Source organism: Strigops habroptila, chromosome Z (genome assembly GCF_004027225.2).
Source record: "Strigops habroptila isolate Jane chromosome Z, bStrHab1.2.pri, whole genome shotgun sequence".
Classification (NCBI taxonomy): Eukaryota; Metazoa; Chordata; class Aves; order Psittaciformes; family Psittacidae; genus Strigops; species Strigops habroptila.
This window is the reverse complement of record NC_044302.2, coordinates 18,973,055-18,994,250: the sequence shown is the minus strand read 5'-3', so window position 1 is coordinate 18,994,250 and position 21,196 is coordinate 18,973,055. Positions and strand designations below refer to the sequence as shown.

Sequence of the window (21,196 nt, the reverse complement as noted above, 5' to 3'; positions counted from 1 at the left end):
TGATGCCTTTTTGGTTTTCTGTATAATAAGCAAACCTTATTTCTTGTGAGACTGCAGGATCATGTTTGTGCATGCATTTATTTGTTTCTAAACCATCAGCTCCCACGCAGGGAGTGAAAAGTCCCAGTAGGTTCAGAGGCATAAGTGTATTTGAAAGGGGCACCTGTAGTTCGTGAGCATTATGTCCTTTAGAAATACCATACCATGGCACTGTAAACCCTGATTAAAATCCATCAGATGTGGTAACAAGGGATAGATATTTATTGGTTTAGGTATAGTTGATGTGGTAAAATCAGGTCAGCAGTAAGATGCATACCTGTACCTGTGTTTGCTATAAGTGTAAATCTAAGACGCTCTTCTCAGAGCAGGCCAGTAAGAGAATGAGAGGCAACCATCACAGTTTGCAGTGAGGGAGATTCCAGTTGAATTTAAGGGTGGTGGTGGGCGAAATCACAATGTCAATAAGCAAGCAGTGGAACAGAGGCCTGGAAAGGTTGGATAATCTTTTTTCCTTGAAAACTTTGAAACCTCCACTGGACAAGAGCCTCAGCAACCTGATCTAACTTTGATGTTACCTTAGCTGGGATTAGGTGGCTGGACTAGACGACATCCCACCAGAAATCCCCCCCAACCTAAATTATTCTGTGATGAGGGGCACCTATTTCAAAACAACATCCGCAGAGCAGTGTTTTACACATCATATGTCAGTGAGTAGGTGCACGATGGATTGCACAAACAGCCTGCCGCAAGAGGGAGGAAGTGCCGGGGTTTGAGCACAGCACAAGGCTTGTGGTTTCCCGGGTAGGCGGTAGCTGAACCGAAACTTTCTCAGACTTTGTACCTCTGAAAGGGGCAGTCTCCAAATGCCTGTTGAGTGTAGAAGCCTGTGACATGTGAATAAAGAACTAGAGGATGTTTCTTGGTTGCCACTCTGATGTGAGGAGGACCTGGTGCCAAGCTTTAGCTGTTGCATCCAACGCAGTGGAATGTGGATTTTGACTGCTGCATTTTCCTAAGAAGGTAACCTGCTCCAAGGAGCCCTTAGATAAACAAGAAAAATCTATAAATCTCATGTCAACTTCACTTTTCAACTCTGCTCAGCAGTCATCATGGAAAAAATCTGTGTGGTTTTGTATTTTAAATGTGGTTTAAATAAGGGTGCCTAATATGCCATGTTCTTAATTTTGTGTGGTGTTTGCAATACTCCAGTTTTGTAGAATTGATTTCTGAATGATGATATACTTACGGCTCTTTTTTTACCTAAACACGTTTACCTAAGTTTCAAAAGCAAATGAGTCTAACTGTCAAACTATAAAGAATATTTTGCATGACACTTAGAAAGTACTTTTATATAGCAAATCTACAGGGAACTCTTGTAGCTACCAGGAATAGCATTTTGTAAAAATCTTCCCCAAAACCACTATAGACTTCATATTGATGGAAAAATAGTAAATATTTGGACCCAAATTTATAATGTGTGGCAGTTTTTATACCATCAGAACAGTGTTATTTTGCAAATAAGGCTTGTTACTTTCTCATTAAGTATTTTGAACTGACAAACGATGTGGATTTCTGGAATAGTAATTATACTGCACAATGCCACAGAGTACGTATTAAGCTATAAAATCTTAGTGTTCCCTTTAAAGTGAGTTTATCAGGATTTGGCAGAGTTCTAGAGATACAGGTTGCAGATCTGATCTGTATTTTTGGTTTGAGGAATTTGAAACCAAAAATTGCCCGCACAAACTAATTTGTCTTTGTGTTGCCAGCTTGCCAGAATTCTGCTGCTTGGATGATTTTTTGACCTTTCCTTTTTGACATTTTGCATGCTGAGCAGCCAGGACCAAATTTGGCATTTTCTAGATTGGAGATACAAGGATTTTTTTCACTGTTGTAACAAAGTCTGTGTTAAAAAGGGAAGTCTGTATTTGTGCTTCCACATATGAAAGAAATATCTACAGCTGCATGAAGTAGAAAAAACTCCAAATTCTGATTTATGTCTGTCCTTTACAATTCTGTAGAAGTGCTGTTTCAGCAAAGTTTTGGGGTCTCACAATGCATATATATTTCTGATGCATGTTTATGGAAGAAAAACTTACTCTCTAAGACTGCACTCCCATCTGAGGAAGGATTTCAAGAATCACTGTGTTTCCAGGAATTGCTGTTCCTTGGAATCTTTCATTTGCATGCCATGACCAGAAGAAAACAAAATGCTTTCTTACAGATTGGAAAAAAATGGGCAGCAAAAAGAAGGAGAAGGGGGAAAAAAAAAAAAAAAGGCAGGCCACAGTGTGTTTTGAAAACAATTTCTTTTTAAAACTGCTCATAACCATCTCTACTGAGTGTTCTTACTTGAGTATGCTGCTTAACACAAGTCTGAGGGAGAGGCAAGTAAACTCCTCTGTGGCACAAGTAGTCATGTAGGCCTTCTTGTGCTGAAGCAAAGTTCGTTACTTCCTGTAAGAGCAGCTCCCTATAAGAGCAGTATTTCCACAGACTGCACCTATTATGGTAAAACTTGGCTGTTAATGCTCAGTATCCAAACATTTCCAGAATAACAGAAGTATTTTGAAACTGGGCAAAACCCTGAGAAAATGAATGAGTCTGTCAGAGGTAGGGGCTGGAGGAGACACTGCTTGCACTGACCCCAACATGCAGAAGAGCACATGTTCAACAAGGGACAGGAGCTTGGGCTCAGGGGCTCAAATGGGGTGGCTGGGAGAAAGAGCATTCCTTTCATATAATCTGGTGTCTATAGCTTTGATACCTGTTGTGGTCCGTACAATAAAGAGTATATTTGCAGAGGGGAACCCTGGAGTAGTTGTTTCCTCAAGTCCATTCGTGCTATTCAATGGGTTCTGGTTTGCATTCCAGGAAAGCCTGTCAGAGATCTGATACCAGATCAGGTGATACCAGATCAAAGAAGGAGGAGACTGCACACTAACAAAGAAACCAGCTGACTCCCTGCATCAAACACTCCTGGCCAGCCCTTCCACTGAGGTCAGCACGCTTAAGCTTGACACAGTTTTGTCTGATAATATGTGGTCTGCTACAGTGCTATAGAAGTAGTTGTCAGGCTGTTTTGGTTTGTTCTGCCTTTACGAAATTATTCCATAAAGCGTATCTGTCTTGAAGTTAAAAGACTTTTCATAAGTTTTCTAAGAAAATAGTCCTCATCATTAGTAATTAGATAAAAAAAAAAAGCTTCTGTTTACTTCAAAATTACTGGATTCAGCAATTTGAATTTGTCAGAAAGTCTAAAAAAATGTGGACAGGAAAAAATCATGGTGAAGTAAAGGATGAGAACCAACAGGAAAGAAATTCAGTAGTTGTTCTTTTCTTAATGGAAGTTCTGAGAAATATTTCCGGAGTTAAAACACAATTTTTATGTGTAATACTAACATTTGTTATGGAATTGTTTTAAAGGAGAAAACAATGAATCCCCTATACAAAGGAGTTGCAAAGAAGTCTTCCTGACTGAGGTTATACTGCATCTGAAAAACTTGCAGTCTACATGCATGGTGGATAGCGTATGGAATATCCGAGGATGCATTTAAACTCAAGGCTGAAAGCTAAGAGTGACTTTATATCGAAGTACTGCAATTGAGTTCCTCTTTCCCAGGAAGTTTGAGACAAACTATCCTGCTTGTTCCTTTCTCTTCCCTAGAGATCCTGAAATGCCTTCCCACCATTACTGTGTTTATTCCCTTTTATCCCTGTTTTAAGCTATAAATTTAACAGCACTGTGTTTTCTCATTGCTTGGTGGCACTTCATTGCACCTTTGCACAGGCAGGGAAGCAGTCTGGAAATTATAAATTATGATACAGCACTAAGGAGTTTTCTAAGCAGAGGAACAGACAAACCCGACATGATTTAGGGCTGGTGATGGTGAGAGGAATTTCAAGGCAATATTTGAGAAAGATTTGAAAAACTATTTTGATGACAAGGTAACTTTCAAAGGGGTCGGTAGTTTTTCTTAAAAACATATTTCATAGTATGATGCATGCGTTCTGCTCCTAAAAGTATGTTTAATATTTATATGTTACTAATTATGCTTATTATTTAAGGAATAGTTCAAAAAGGAAAAATTTACTTAGGGTCCTGGTCACCTTGTGTTTTCTATGCTATGGCAACTAAGCTATGATATGGGGTAGTTAATTCAGGGCTGCACTAGGAATATCTGCATGAGATCTCAGCATAACTGGACTGTGTGAGGGGGTGAACCTTCTTCGTTTTTCAGGATATGTTACTATCTTGAGCTGTGAGCTCTGTTTTATTGCACTTTAGGTATTTGATTTGGCACAATAATTCAACAAATTTGAGTATGTCATAAAGTGTTTTAATGAAGAATAAGAAGGAAGATAAGGACTTCAACTGGAATGAAAGGAATACCATTCCTAACTGAGATTTGCTGCACTTGAATAGCAGCAGTTTACTGAACCTTCTGCACTGAGGTCTGGCCTGCCTGCTGGAAAGGAGAAGAGAGGCCAGGCAGCTTGCCCATACTTCCGAAGATGGCAAATGACAGAAGCATGCAGAAAAACTTTTTTTTACTGTAAAAGTTTCCATTAAAATGTATCTATTTTAAAACAGCAAACCATTGCATCCTTATATGGCTGATATGACCATGCTGTTTCATTATAGCTCTGTCCTCCCTGATGTGGGAACACTCAGTGTAGTATACACAACATTCATGTTTTATTGATAGCAACTTCCTGCTGTTCATTAAGAGCTTGAAGAACATAAACCAATGGTAGAAGCTAACTAGTGTGAATTAAAGCTTGGTTTCTGTAGCATGCATCTGCAAAGACTCACTCTGTGCCTCTTTAGCTCTCCAGGGACTGTCATTTTTTATTTTGGGCTGTGGGCTAAAGGCTTTTCTAAGCTCGATGCGCTAAAATTGCTGTGCCTATCCTGTGTGCAGAGGTATGACGGGGATGAAAAGCAGTAATGCTCTCAATGAGAGATGCGAAGGTAGATATGGAAAAGATATTTTGGCTCTGAAGTGTGATGTAGAAGAAGAGGTTGACCTCCCTCCTTATCTCTTCCACGCTGTGTCTCTGAATGTTGCAAGCCTGTGTTGTGTAGCTGGAGTGGTGCTGAAAGTAAGAAATGGGACTAATGATGTGCTTTGCTTTACGTACCCCAGGGCTCGGAGAGAGGAGTTTCGCAGGAGAAATAGCAGGCTCTTGGGCCTGGTTTACTTTATATCCCCACTGCATAGTATCTTCCAATTCTCTGCATGAGGTTAATTGAAATAAACCAACTGTAAGCAAACTGCTGCAGGTTTAAATGCATATAAGATTCCAATAGGATTCTGATTATCTTTTCCTGTTGGAATGTGCCCTCTTGCATAAATGGATTTTATTGTAAACAAGTAACAGAAGGAAATAAAATACCACGTCATAATAGCACACAGGGCTCATATTTTGAACGTGGATTTTGCTGTACCTAGATATAATGTTTAAGCTGACATATCTGTGACCTGCCTCATTTTCTACCCCAAGTACATAATCTATAAATATTCAATTTCTTTGAGTTAAAGTAATGGCAGAGGTCAACTTCGCACTGACACATCACAGTTGTTTCCAATGGTGATTCAAATATTTTTCTGTTAAAGGTAGTATTACAAAATATTGATAGAAAATGACTCTGCCAATAATTTTTTCCCTGTATACAAGTATAAAGCTATGGCAATGGATAGAAGCAGAAAAATCTCCCTGCCAATCAGTCAATGTGGGAAGAACACAGAAGGTTCCCTTGGTTATTGTGCAGATGTGAGAGGAACAAGACCTTCCATCAGCTATGGTACAAATCCTGTACAGATTAATGCCACCTCGGAGTCACCTGTGCTCTGGTGAAGGACAATCTGAGAGTATCATCTCACACTTGGAAAGTCTTGTCCTTATTCCAACCCGAGGGGAAGTGGGTGGGCCTTCAGGAAACTCTTTCCATGAGAAAACTCAGATGGATAGACTTCTGATGTAAATTGATTCCCAAGGGAATTGTCGTAAGGCCTGAGCCAAAAATCGTTAAGTTTTGTACACATGAGAAGAAACTTTCAGTCAGTGATTCCTGTTATGATTATTAATGAATGAGAACATAGACTGTCAAGCATCCTTGAAGGACAAATCTATTTCCAGAGTACTTTATGTAGCATTAGATCTCTGTACTTCACCAATACTCTCTCTGCTGTTCCTTAAATTATGTTTTTCTTGTAGGAAACATCAAGGGGTGAGGGTTATTAATTTTCCTTTGTTAGTGTAACAGCTCCTCTGGTATCACATTTATATTGGATCTTCATTTGTGCCTGCATACTACTGTGTTTATGCAGCTCTCCTAGACCTTCTTTCTGAGACCATTTCAGGGCTGATTTTAAACTTGCTTCTCCATCTACGCTGCCTTTTGTATAAGCTTGTATGTTCCCACTGTTCAAAAGTACTTCCTGCCAGATGGTCCCACAATTTAATGCATTCCCAAATCTTGTGAAACTGAGCCAGTTTCTCAAAAGAGGGACCTTAGAAATTTTTGTCCAAGTTAAAGGATTTTTTTAGAATAGCAGTTTGCACCTTCCTAAACCCAAGTTGGGAGGTAATTTCTTAATTAAAAAAACCCCACAAAAACCCAACCACCCCCCTCCCCAACTTTTACTTTAGTTGGGTTTAGAGATAAAATACATGCAAAATGAATTAATTTTTATTTTAAAACATCTTAATTAAACAGCTTAATTAAACTCATACTGGCTCATTAAATAGTCCTTTACAAACTCATTTACATTTTATCAGGCATCTGCAGGGCAAATAAGCCACTTAACTTTTCCTTTGATTTACACCCTGCATATTGCAGGTGATAGGAAAATGGTTTAATACATAGGCTGGAAATACAAGAATTTTAACAATATGGTTTTCACTGTGTTGCTTTTCAATATCCTGGTTACGGGCCTACTCTTATTTTGGCTTTGATTTTTCTATAAAAATGTTCTTGTAAGGGGCACAACGAAATGTGTTTAGAACAGGGTGCCATCAATAGGTTATCTGCTCAACATGACTTGAATTTGCTTCCGATACCACCATCATCCATGGATCTCCCTTGAGATATCTCTGACTTCATAAATGAATACGTGGCTTTATATCAGGAAACCATTTCCTGGGTTCATGTCTACCTCCTGTTGCTTTAGAAAATTGGCTTAAAGACAAGAGAAGGAAAGCTTGCAGGCTAGGTGAAATGCCTTGTAATTTTTTATAACATTTTGGATATTTGCTATTTGTTTTTACCTCTGAAGAGAAGGATTACATAAACCCAACTTCCTTTATTAGTAAAAACAAACTTTTGTGCTGCCAGAACAAAGTTTACATTTATAAATCTTAGTGACTGACCTTACAAAAGAGCAGGGGCTGCTTGCATTACTCTTGAAGTCTGTCGTACCCATTTCCTCATGGAAATAAAGTGACTCTTTCAAGTCTGGAGCACACTGTCCTTCCTGAGGTATGAAAAAGTGTTGGATTTCAACAGCTTTCCTCTGAAAATACTCTGACATGTAGTGTGCTTTAGCAATACAATTTACTCAGAAGCAGCTGATTTTTGGAATTTCTCAAAAACAGTTTCAGTGTTCATTTCAGTATGAGGTTTCCCAAATAATGAGAACAAAATGGTTAACGTAATGGGAAAACTAACCTGTTACACTGTTTTGGGAGCTGCTTCTGGGAGTTGTGAGTCCGTGGTCCGTCAAGCTCACGCTGCCAGCTCTGACTGAGGAGTTAGTTCCCTTCAGCAGTCAGCTGGTGGCAGCAGCAGAGTTTAGAGTGTTTATATGTGCAAAATCACAATAGCCAGAGACCTCAAAATCTTTGGTAGAAGGTAGCTGGTTTACAGTTTCTGCTGCTGCCTTCCCTTCCGTGTACTATTCTCCTTTATTCTTTCTTTTCTCCTGCAGAATTCACCTCAGCCTTACCAGAAGGAGAGGCATTAAGCCTACAGCCTCCGAAGACTGGAAATTTTGCTGTTTCGTTGTCCTTAGAGAATAATGGTGGTATCTCTTTGCTTTAGCAAACTGCAAAATGGAAATGAAGACAAGTACAACAAAGTTGCTGTGGCTCTTGATGTTCTCTAATATTGTGCTATTCAGCTATGAGAAATCAATGCGAGAGCGAGCTATCGAGCTGATGCAAGATGCACGTTTAATCGATGGGTATATAAAATACATTCAATTAAACCCTCTGTGAATCTGACAAGTGAGAAAGGAATGCTAATGTGTGTTTGCAACAGTAGAAACATAGGCTATTGCTAGCACCTATATAGCAGTTAGTTACTGTTGCAGTGATTTATCAGGAAGGAATTTTGGTTCAGATGGTACTTACTTATAGGAGCAGGTTATTCTAAATGCACTTGTGATGTTCTGGTCAGATGCTGTGGTTTAACCCCAGCCAGCAACTGAGCCCTCCACAGCCACTTGTTCACTTCCCCCTGGTGGAATGGGGGAGAGAATCAGAAGGGTATAGGTGAAAAAACGTGTGGGTTGAGATAAAAACAGTTTCATAGGTAAAGCAAAAGCCATGTGCAAAAGCAAAGCAAAACAAGGAATTCATTCACCACTTGCCATGGTCAGGCAGGTGTTCAGCCATCTCCAGGAAAGCAGGGCTCCATCATAGAGAACAGTTGCTTGGGAAGAAAAATGCCATCATGTACCCCCTTCCTCCTCCTTTCCCAGCTTTGTATGCTGAACATGACATCATACGGTATGGAATATCCCTTGGGTCAGTTGGGGTCAGCTGTCCTGGCTGTGTCCCCTCCCAGGTTCTTCTGCACCCCCAGCCTAATCTTTGGTGGAGTAGGGTAAAGAGCAAAAAGGCATTAACTTTATGTAAGCACTGCTCAGCCATTACAAAAACATCCCTGAATTATCAATGTTATTTGTGTTTTCAGCAGAAATCAAAAATATAGCCCCATACCAGCTGCTATGAAGAAAATTAGCTCTATCCTAGAACATTATGTTTTGCCACTTAGTTATTATTTCCCTTTGACGTGATGTCCTTGTCTCCTTCCCGTAATTTAATGGCATTTTTTAGTAGCAACGATTTCTGTGCAGAGCTAGAAAGCAGGCATTGTACCTTGAGAGGGTACTCTTAAAACTTGAAAGAATGATGTCTGTGGTGAGTGTATTTTGACCTGGGAACACAAATGCTGACTCTTCTAGCACAGGCAGCACTGATTATTCTGTCAAAAGTACTTATTTCTAAAGAGCGTGGTGGCTGATTTCAATTCTTCCACTCCTTCAGCAATGGTAGGGAGAAAAATAGATACAGAAACACAATAGCTATGAAAATGGAAGAAGCAAAATAAAATTTCTTGCTGTCCTAATTAAGAAATAAAGCTTGTTTGCAAAAGAAATTAGACTTTTAAGCATATATTACTGCAAGGATTATTGCAAATAAGTGGTCTAAGAGACTATGAACAGTGGAAGAAATTACATTTGTGTTAGAAAGGGGAAAAACTTATTTCTATCACAAGCCCTATTTGTTTTCAATTCTAGCCACAATGACTTGGTACTGCGGCTGAGAATATTTTACCAAAATAGACTCAGTACAGTCAATTTAAGAGAACTCAACAAGACCCACACAAACCTTGTGAAACTTCAGGCTGGTTTTGTGGGAGCTCAGGTATGTACTGCCATGGTTGTGAGTCTGAGAACATATTTTTACATTTGCCTCCTTCCCAATCACAAATGTACTCCTGGCCTTGGTTTTTAGCTATTTCTGTTGAAAAATGATGAAACTGAAAAGCCACAGACACTTTTTCATAACATTTGTGTTTCAAAAGTTCATGTTTCATAATCCGGGTACCCTTATCCAAAACAGCGGTCTTTGTTTAGTGATAGGTAAATTAAACTTGCATCCGCTTTCGTGTGTGTACTGTGGAGCAGCTGAGTGTGTCAGGAGGCTTTAATTGTGTCTGGAGCAGATGCTCTTCCCTTACATCCTAACTCTTCTCTTTGGGGAAAAATTGTAGTGGCAACTCCCTTGTAAACTGTAGAAAATTATTTTGGTCTGTGCTCATGAACTTCACTATTAGTAATTGAAATTTTCCAAGTTGAAACACACGCTATCCTGTTTACTTGTCAATGTCTCTTTCAGTTTTGGTCAGTGTATGTTCTTTGCAGCGCTCAGAACAAGGATGCTGTGCGTCTGACCTTAGAGCAAATTGATGTTGTCAAGAGGATGTGTAACAGTTATGAAGAGCTTGAACTTGTGACAACTTCCCAAGGTGATGCTCTTTCTTATACCAGAAATGTTTTAAATGGGGTTGCAGGAGTTATGTGCAAAAGACAGAGCTACAAGGACGCAAGTTATCCTGCCTTAAAGAGTAACTTTAACTTCATTTTTTCCCACTGAACCACAATAACTGACTGTGCACAGTTGTAGGCCACTGCAGTCGTAAGAAAGTTTGCCATATAAACATGCACTTGTATAAGCTCCTGTTCTATGCAATGTCGGTATTATTGCTTGCAATTTACAATAACCATTGTTACTTCGTACTGCTTTTTTCTCATCTGTTATGAAATTACTTTGGAATTATCTTCCTTTGTTGTTTCCAGGTATCTCTGACAGTAGAAGGATTGCGTGTTTGATTGGAATAGAAGGAGGTCACTCCATTGACAGCAGTCTGGCAACGCTGAGGATGTATTATGACCTGGGTGTTCGTTACATGTCTTTAACACATTCTTGCAATACACCTTGGTAACTAATGTCATGTTTTTGTGTACACATCTAATGCAAAGTGGTGGCATTTTCCAAGATGGGGAAAACATGTATTCAGACACAGAGTTCACCTGTGAAAGAGACTGAACCAACTCAAAGATGATAGGGTTTAGGGGTAAATCACTTGCCATACATCAAGTGGGAGACTGAAGGATCTGTTACGTAGCTTGTTATGCTAATAATTCGGGAACTTTTAATCCTTGTTAACAGCACAAAGATGGTAAACTTGCTATCCCCTTTGCTTTATTAGGAAAGCTACATACGACAAAAAAAGGAAAAAAAAAAAGTACTAAAAATGCATAAGATGTAGATAAGAGGTAAATGCTATGTAGGTCAGCAGCAGTCAGCAGCCTTCAACACTGTCCTCTCTGGCCAGCTCAAAAGTGCAGGTCCCATGTGCAGCATCAGAGGTGGGTACTTAGCTCCATATCGGAATATTAGCACCTGCTCCTTGCTGGATTGACAAAATTTCTTCTGAAATTTTGAATACTGACTCAGGGAAAGGGGAATTATGCCAGAAAAATTCTTACAAGCATCTCTTTGCTTGTCTTGCATTGCTTCACAAACATACAACAGTTCTGAACACGAAGGCATAATGTCCAGAAAACAGTTATGAACAAGATAGTTATTATGAAGCTCATTATCCTTACATTTGGCTATGTGACATGGTAATGATTTTTATTGTGTGTAGCATAAGAAGTTTCAGTTGCTGATATTGAGGTGTCCAGAATAATATGATGTTTCTCCTTCCTCACCCCCACCTTTTAAGGTCTGAATCATCATCTAAAGGACTACACAACTTTTACCCAAATGTTAATGGTCTGACTGCATTTGGCCAAGTAAGGATCTCTTTCGAAAATGTTAATCTAAGCAATCTCTCATGCAGCTAAGAACTTCTGGCCTTCTCTTTTCAAAAATAACTTGTCATTAAAAATTAATTACTGGAAGTTCTTGATAGTTAGGAGATGGTCAGGGTTCAGTCAAACCAAATTCCCTGAGTGTTCTTTAGGGTAAAAGAAGTGCTATATTTAACAATTGTTTTAATACAGATCAGATATATGAATTAATACGTGGAAGTAGTGGGATGTGAATAACAGTTTTCTAAGTTTTGAGCATGTGGTGGTGTGCTAGTTAATTGTGAGTGAATAAACTACTATTCAATTCATAGGTAAATAGAAATCCATTCAGGCACAGAGTATTTATGACTAGCTGACAGATCCAGAACTTATTTATCTGTTTATATATATCAGCTAAACTGTTTCCTTTAAGGAAACTTAATACTAACAGTCTTGTCTGTTTTAGGAAGTGGTAAAGGAGATGAATCGTTTGGGTATGCTGATAGATTTATCTCATACTTCAGATATGACAGCAAAAGCTGCACTGAGTATCTCAAAAGCACCAGTAATTTTCAGCCATTCCTCAGCATTTTCTATTTGTAGTCACTCAAGAAATGTTCCTGATGATATCCTCGAGCAAGTGGTGAGCAATATGGTGCAGGTTTTTTGGTTGGTTGAGTTGGGTATGTGTGTATGTGTGTGTGGTTTTGTTTTCTTTTGTTCGGGGAGGGCGTTTGGATTTGTTGATCTGGGGATTTTTTTTTTTTGTTTGTTTGTTTGTTTGTTTGTTTGTTTGTTTTAATGGTCTGAGGCAAACTTGCACATTCAAGTCATGGTGTTTACTTTTCACCTTCTTGTATCTGAATTGGATTTATAAGCAAATCCCTAAGCAGCAAGTTACACATTTGCTTCTTGAGACATTTTATTTGGGTTGTGTATTTTCTTTGGCTACAAAAAATGAAGTGTTTGCAAATACTTTGAGTTCCTGGTTGAGTTTGTTTGACATGGACTGGACTTCTGCTGATTCAGGCTACATGAGAATATAATGTATCCAGGGTAAAGGACAGAGAGGCAAAGCCTTGTGCGGCCATCTAAGCTTTGATTTTTACAGAGTGTTGTTATGCTTACTGATGGATGGATGGATGGATGGATGGATGGATGGATGGATGGATGGATGGATGGATGGATGGATGGGTGGGTGGGTGGGTGGGTGGGTGGAGAAGGCTCTACATGAAATGCCCATGAGGTCTTCAGGAAACACAAGTTTCCATTCACTGCCTGTCTCTTCATATCTTCCAGAAAAAGAACAAGGGAATTATCATGGTGACTTTCAATGCAGATGTACTGGCCTGTGGCAGAAAAGTTGTTAATGTTTCTACCCTTGCAGGTTTGAAGTTAATATACTGAAGTTTTTGTGGGTGACTTCTATGAATTTCCTGGTGTCTGCACCATTTTTGAGACAGTGTAAATTATAGTGCTTGTTTATTCCCTTCCACATCGTACCCCAGCTCTAGGTAATTTTGGAGCTAATATTCATTAAACAATAACAAGAGGTACTAAGTGTGTAGCTGGAGGACATGATGCTCCCAAATGGAGCCAAGAACCATTAATCCCAGAGAAGTTGTTACTTTCTCAGGTCTTAAACCTTTGTAATTAAGAGTGGAAAACATAGGTATGTAATGGGTAATGAAAAATCTGTTGGTATATGTGGGGTACTTGTTGGGAAATAATGTGCTGTGATGATCATGTCTTTTTCCTCATTTGTATCTCATCAGAGTAGCTTTCATTTTTGAAGATTGCTACCTGATGTGCTTAATAACAGGTAACATCTAGTTAAGCATCAGTAAATACACCAACTGCATTATTAAATTTTAATTTGTATTATCAGGATGTCTTTTGACTTTTCATTAACAGGATTTGGTTAAGAACCCACGACTAGTTACCTAGTGCCAATATGGCTGAACTACTTCTTCTTGCTGGATGCTTAGATATTGTTTTCTTTGACATTTTCTTTCAGATCATTTTGATCACATAAAGAAAATTGCAGGTTCAGAATCAATAGGAATTGGTGGTGACTATGATGGAGTAGAACGGTTAGTAAAATTGCACATTACATTGACATCTGCTCCTTAAATTAGGAAGGTTTTAAATCCTTTTAGGGAAAAAAGAAGGTATACTAAGAGATCATAGAATAGTTTGGGTTGGAAGAGACCTTAAAGCTCACCTAGTTCCAATCCCCTGCCACAGGCAGGGACACCGTGCTCAAAGCCCCATTCAACCTGGCCTTGAAGGGTTATAGCAAGTTGTCTTGTGATGAGCACTAGACCAATTTTAATGAAAACAAGGCACAACGATTATTTTGTAGAACCGTATGAAGCAGTGCTACAAATGTGGAAATAGATTCTAACACTCTCTGAACTCTGCAATTGTGAGTTCTAGGCAGTGGTTTGCACATATAAAAACAGCAAGAGAGTGCTTTACTCCAAGAAGCCAAAGATGAGTAACAGAATACGTCAGCCTTTACATGGTTGATAGGTTAGCCTAGGGAGATGACGCATCACTCTTCCCTCCACTATTACCTTCTAGTGGGGAAAGCCCAACATATGAATTGACTCCTGCTTTTGAGACTTGGAAAGTGTTTGAGGCAAGCAGAGCATGGTGGACAGCCTACAACGTAACCTCTCCTGCTCACTCCTGAGCTATTATTGTTACAGCACAGGAAATAAATGCAGATTAGGTGGCATTTGCTGGCCTATTTTTGCTTTTTATCTTTCTGTTGAACCTTCTCTCCCTCACCCCCTCTCTGGGGTCAGACACGCTTTGGTAAGAAAGTCACAATCAGACTCACATCTGTAAAGTAGGATCACAAAAACAGTGCGTCAGCTCCCATGAGACTTAGCTAATCATAGCTCTGAAACTATAATCTCCAAAATAAAACCACAGATTGCAACAAAAGGACACATTTTATTGCATGCATTTTCGCAGAGACCATCAGTTTAATTGGTGGTGGAGTTGAGGTCCTAAGTCCTGGTAGAAAGTAATGGCACAGATTTCTTGAGATATGCTTATCACCACATCTCCACAGATAAGAAAAATAACAGAAAATGTTAGTTATCTCAAAACAAAGTCAAACATTCATGGAAATACAGTTTAAAAACATCTGTTTAATGCAGGTTTTGCAGCTTCCAATTCCTTTGTATTTTGATAAGAATTAGCACAAGACACAGGTCAATTTTGCTTACTGTAATTTCTTCAGTAGAGGACTCTCAACAGCTTTCTTTTCACTGCCTAAACTGCTGAATTCAAAACAACATTATTATTCTAATTATATGTTCTTTGGGAAAATGACTTTGTAAACAACAGAGCACATAAAATTGCCTGCAACTCCTTAGTTCATCATGTGCTAGCAGGTTCCTTCTTGTTCTTGGTTACACAAGTGGATTGTACCAACTCCATCTGTGATGCAGCTGTTTCCTCTTAAAGGCCAGATAAAGAGTGGGTTACTGCATACATGAATTTGGTTTTGTGGTGTTTGTTTTTTTTTTAATCTTTTGTTTTGTTTTAATGTGCTCCATACTGTTGCTTTACCCATATACAAGTGCATCTTAATTCCAGAATACACAGTTGTGTTCTGCTTATGGGATCCTCTGTGCAGAAAAAGCCTTTCATTGTGTCCCAGCCCTGCTTCTGTTTGTTAGTTGAATTCTTCATTACTTTTTTAACTTCTCAGAGGAAGAGTTGGGTCTAAAGTGAGCTCACTCCAAAGGCAAATATGTGCAAAAGACTAATTAAAAATATTTTTCTACATGTTTTTCAGTGATATGTGCTGAATGTTCTTGTGTGACTCTTGCCAACAGTTTCCCTGAGGGACTGGAAGATGTTTCTAAATACCCTTCTTTGATTGAGGAACTTCTTAGAAGAGGATGGAATGAAACTGAACTGAAAGGGGTCTTAAGGGAGAACTTCCTCCGTGTCTTCAGGGAAGTGGAAAATGTAAGATTAAAACCAAAACTGAATCTTGATTCGTACTAAAAGGGAGAGAGAACCTTGCTGCTCCCTCCCCCCAACCATGAGAAAGTTATGAGGGAATGTAGCACTTAATGCAATAATTACAAATGCTGGGAAAGAAGAGTGTTAGCAGAATAAAGGAAAGTGAGAGAGTGGACAAAGCTCTTTGGAACTTTTACTCTCTGTGGTAATCTGATAAGTACACATCACTGACTTCTCAATAGAATCACTTCATGGTTTGGAGGAACTGCGAACGTACCAGCGTCACAGTCTGGCTGTGTTCGCTGGTGCAGTAAGGAATGCTGTCTTCTGCAAATCAATTTAATTCCTGTCATGGGATCTGGCTGCTATCCAAAAGGCTTCTGCCATGATCAGATCATTAACAAGCCATAAACATAACAATTAGATCACGAGCTTTATGTGTAAATGTTAGATGCTAATCCAGAAGGAAGACAGAGGAGGAAAGGGAGAGACTGTATGAGAGTAAGACCCCCTAAATGGTAATAATTTCAAAAGCTTCTGCTGAAACTCACAAACTGCTTGCCTCCTACTGTTTTTATTTATAGGTATAAGTACGTAAACATTATACACAAAACCTTATAGACAACATATATTTCACAGTGATATTTGTTCCAGTGAAAAAATGCCTCTGGGGGGCATGTTAGATGAACAGAGTTCTGTACTGTTCCAGTTAATCTGCCAAAATATTTACGTAATGCCGAGTTGCATGTGTAGCAGTCTGGCATTATGAGGAGGTTGGAACTCATCACACCTAGCCAATCTATGGACTGTGAGCCGACTTTGGGGAAGAAAGATGATGAGTTTGTTTGCTTAAGGTTTTCCTACTAATGCATCCATATGTGGATGGAGCAAAGACAAAGAACAGCCAGATCTGTGACTCTCACCTCCAATGTATCTGTACCGAATTCTAGGAAGCGTTTCATAAGAATGCAAACATCAGAATAATTACGTAGATTTTCTCACATTCAGGTGTGTTTTTGCAATACAGTTTGAGTAGATTCACTTTAAATAGCATTGAATTTGCTAGCTGCATAATGCTTTCTGCTGTTGTGCCAGTCCGGCTTTCAGCGGCAACCTTTTGTATTCTTCTAGGTGAGGAACCTTAGCGGACTAATGGATGTAGGTGAAAGTGAAACTCCACAAGAAGTACAAAATTCCTGTCGCCTAGACCTACGTAATCATCAGCCTCAGAGAGTCAGGTCCTTTGGACTTCCTTTTGTGGCACAACCTTTGAGTCTGACACTTGTAACTATATCACATTTAATCCTGTATTATGAATTTTAAGACTTATGGAGCCTAGAGAGAGATATATGGAGTAATCTGCAATGCAATTAGTTATCTTTTGGGGATTTTGTTAATGTAAAGCTATGCTAAATTTTTTAATATAATTTCTATAAATTTGCCTGCATACTTGAAAGTTACTCTAGTTTTTAAATGCTGTAGCAAAAGCATTTGGATTTTGAAGTGATAAACTCTGTGTCATCCTGGCTAAACCAGGACTAACATTGTTAATGGAAAGTATTCACATCTAATGAATAAATTCTCTAATACACACTGGATTCCAGAGTCAGCAGTTCCACACAAGAACTAGGGAGCATGATTGACAGCTATGCTGAGATGTTTTCAGATATTACTTATTAAATCATACAACTTCCATCATCAGTCAAAGTCTTAGTCAGAAAAGACCAACCCCTGGTATATGTAGAAAAGTGGGGGTTTTGGGAGGCAGTTGTTTTTGGGGTTTTTTTTATTTTATATTATTTTGTTTTGTTTTTTAAAATGACAAGATGGATAACATAGAATCATAGAATGGTTTGGGTTGGAAAGGACCTTAAGATGATCTAGTTCCAACCCCCCTGCCATGGGCAGGGACACCTCACAGTAAACCATGTTGCCCAAGACTCTGTCCAACCTGGCCTTGAACACTACCAGGCATGGAGCATTTACCACTTCCTTGGGCAACCCATTCCTGTGCCTCACCACCCTCACAGTAAAGAACTTCTTCCTTATATCTAACCTAAACTTCCTCTGTTTAAGTTTAAACCCATTACCCCTTGTTATCCTATTGCTACAGTCCCTGATGAAGAGTCCCTCTCTGGCATCCTTGTAGGTCCCCGTCAGATACAGGAAGGCTGCTCTGAGGTCACCACGCAGCCTTCTCTTCTCCAGGCTGAACAGCCCCAACTCTCTCAGCCTGTCTTCATACGGGAGGTGCTCCAGACCCTGACCATCCCTGTGGCCTTCTCTGGACTTGCTCCATCAGCTCCATGTCCTTCTTATGTTGAGGACACCAGAACTGCACACAGTGCTCCAAGTGGGGTTTCACGAGAGCAGAGCAGACGGGCAGATTCACCTCCTTCGACCTGCTGGTCATGCTTCTTTTTATGCAGCCCAGGATATGGTTTGTTTCTGGGCTGTGAGTGCACACTAAACATGGCTATTTCAATTCAGATTTCACGCTTTAGGGACCCATCCTGCAGTACTGAACTCTTAATTTTGGACACTGACCGGTATACTGGGCAACTAGAATGTTATTGAAGGGTGCAGGTAGGTGTCTTGCTTTCAGGTACAGGTGACCAAGCAATGTTGTAGATACTTTGCTGTAACTTGGGAATTGCTGTTTGCAGCATGTTAATGGAGCTGGGAGCAAGAATAAGCCAGGAAAAAGCAGGAATTCTGGCTAGCCAGAAGGTGAGATCTTGTTCTGGTATTTTCATTGCAGCCTGAAAAGTATAAAGTGAGTATTTAAATAAAAATTTTGTTAGAATGTTCCACAGCTTTGTGGAAATCTTTTTCACATTTAAACAATGATCCTTATCAATAACAGGTTTTATTATTTTTATTCTAGCTGGCTGAAATCAGACCATTGTCCAAGGATTCATAGGCATGAGAATAGAGAGAAATCTTTTTATTAGAAATCTGCCATTTCAGCCTTTATAACACATTTTTGAATATGCAAGGTGTGTGAGGTTAGAAGCTACTGTTATACACACAAGCATATATTGTGATAGGCCTATTCTTGGTAGGCTAATATGGCTCAAAACGGGAAGGTTAATCAAACATCCTGAGATTCATGACTTAATCATAAGGTGGCAGCACTACATCTTTGTAGGGTCATTTGCCGGTGCTTGCTGGTAAATGCCTTCTCATGATAGTTGCTGTTAATTGTAATTTTTATCCCATGGTACGTGCTTTTATTTACTGATATGACATCTACAGAATTTAGCTGTAGTATAAAATTAAAGTCCTGTAACTGGCCTAAGGACAGCATCTGTAAACACACGAAGTATTTAACAACTGAAAGACAAAGCTAAGCATGCACAGAATAGAAACAGCAAGTCAGATATTTTCTAGAGTCACTTGAGACTGTTCCTGCCATCCCCTTCTGCGCTCCATATACAAGTAGAGTTTCTGGAAAAAGACTGTTCTTTCATTGCTTCATTAATTCCTCTGATAAGGTGGTCTCCTTGATAAGTATATTCTGAACATACTACTGCCACTTACTAAATTCTTCACAAATCACGTTGAATAATCTGGTTCCATATAAGTCAAGTTTTTCAGAACAGTTTCTCGACAAATACTGATCGTGGTTATGCATCCACAATGGAGAAATACTGCACCGACTCAGAAGTCTTGCCTTCCCTTGAGGCAAAACATACACATGAAATTTAAATAAAATATTGTTTAAAATTGTGTATAGATACTGATGTAATATCACAAAACAATGTGCATGTTCAGAACTCCAGGAAAACCTTCAAGAACCATGCAACTCTGCTGCAGAAGGAAGGCCAGGCTATCATAAGGGCTCTGTTCTCCTCTTCACAGGGAAGGTAGCCTCCCCCATAGCAGGCAGGATAAAGTCAAGTAAGTTTAACCCTAGAGCATCCTGGATGTAGGTAGTCAGCCTCATCTTCACCTAGATACCACCAACTAACCTGTAGAGAAGTCTGAGCAAGTGCATGTGGAAACGGGACATGGGTGACTCAGTCACTGCAGCGAGTCCATGATGACAGTGTTACCTACGGTGAATCACTTGGTCAAGCTAGTCAAGTCACTGAGAACAAGGCTTATGGGCAACTAAACAGGTTGCCTACACCAATGTTGGGATAACATCTATTTCACAGCATTTCTCACAGGTGTGTGATGATCTAGAAGTCCCTTTTTCCATTACTGGCTACAGTGTTAACTCAGAATGCTTCAAATAAGCTGCTTGTGTGAAAGTAACATCAGAGTGCAAAATCATCCAACAAGGAATGGAATCTTATGCATGGAGCAATGATTTTGCACATGGTATCTAGCTTATCTAATAGATGCAGTTTATTTTTCTTAAATGATTAAAATCACACAGCTCTAAACATGGTATAAAGGCATCTTATTAGAATTCCATTTCAAAAGTAAATGTCAGATGTGGCTGTGTCTGCTGCCAGAAAAACTAGTGACCCTGCAGTCTGAACTGCTAGTGTCTCCAGTTCTACTGACAGCAGTTTGTAGTAGCAGTTACAACACTGCATTTCTAACAGCTCCAGCATAAAGTGATTGCACTCTGATTTCTGCCTCCCAATGGAGAGGATGATTCATCTTGCAATTGAATGCCTTTGCCCTGCACCAATTAATAACAGAAATTTGCACTGGTAATTTGAAATGCATGCTAGCTCAACTGACAGATTCTACTATGGCTAGTGGTGTTAGTGAAGTGTCAGATATAATTGAGATACCAAGTTTGTAGCAAGCTTTGTTGGCTGCCAAATTGAAGAATTCAAGTCATTATTTACCTCTTCCAAATACTGCGCTGTGCTAACATGAATTCTGAGAAGTTTTTACTCTTTCTGTAAATCTCAAAACTGATGTACTATTTAGAAGTACTTTAGACTGACTTTCTTAAGACCCAAACTTCAAGGCATCTTTAACAATCTGAGGCTCATGCTTTCACATATGTCATATGAACAGCCAAAAACTACATACATAGTATTAATGTAGACTATTGATTCTAAAAGGTTGATGCCATTGCCCTTCTCCCAGTACTATCATTTTCCAGACTAATGAGCTGTAGCATCCACAGAAATAAACAACTTCAGTTTGCAGTTCTCTCATTTGGACAAGTGGTGATGCTAGAACCCAAGCCTAAAATGTCTGTTGCTGGTCTAATATATACAGCTGATCTGTTATGTAAAATGTGAGTAATCCAATTCATGTATCTAAGTTCTACTCAGTAGATGACTTGTCTGGGTCATAGAAGGACTCTTTCATGGTTTACATTGGATATGGACTACTGAAATGTGCCAGTGTTTAACATCTGCATTTCTTCTTGCATATCGTAGAGCTACTCAAGCAATATGCCAGTCTATTTCTCTGTTTCAAGGTCAGTAAACACCATGTATTAAATTTAACCACTTACATAAGTTTATTAACTTCTGTTTGATCTTGAACATAAGGTTCAGTGGATATCTCCACCACAGAATCAACACCGAAAAGCCAGGTTACCAGTGCATCTCCCTCACCTTCTGGAGTATGGTGCAGTGCCAAAGCAGTTCTATACCAGTGTCAACTTCGGCTGCAGCAGTCCTACCCTCCTTTGC

At 39.3% G+C, this 21,196-nt stretch overlaps 1 protein-coding gene across 1 annotated transcript; it reads left to right on the top strand.

The window, feature by feature from the left end:
- Positions 1–847: 847 nt before the first annotated feature.
- On the top strand, positions 848–17,179 carry LOC115601254 (dipeptidase 2-like). The gene is made up of 12 exons (XM_030470989.1): positions 848–1,020; positions 2,875–3,000; positions 8,048–8,189; positions 9,531–9,657; positions 10,132–10,261; positions 10,593–10,734; positions 11,525–11,594; positions 12,058–12,234; positions 12,891–12,978; positions 13,609–13,684; positions 15,449–15,584; positions 16,713–17,179. The coding sequence occupies exons 3-12, from the start codon at positions 8,059–8,061 to the stop codon at positions 16,902–16,904; spliced, it is 1,269 nt and encodes a 422-aa protein (XP_030326849.1). The 5' UTR covers positions 848–1,020; positions 2,875–3,000; positions 8,048–8,058; the 3' UTR covers positions 16,905–17,179.
- The last annotated feature ends 4,017 nt before the right edge of the window (positions 17,180–21,196 follow it).

Bases quoted from the DNA above. Each gene is read 5' to 3' on its own strand.
- LOC115601254 (XM_030470989.1), top strand. From the start codon at position 8,059: ATGGAAATGAAGACAAGTACAACAAAGTTGCTGTGGCTCTTGATGTTC. The intron at 8,190-9,530 runs GTATATAAAATA...TTTCAATTCTAG, and splicing joins GATGCACGTTTAATCGATGG to CCACAATGACTTGGTACTGC. The intron at 10,735-11,524 runs GTAACTAATGTC...CCACCTTTTAAG, and splicing joins CATTCTTGCAATACACCTTG to GTCTGAATCATCATCTAAAG.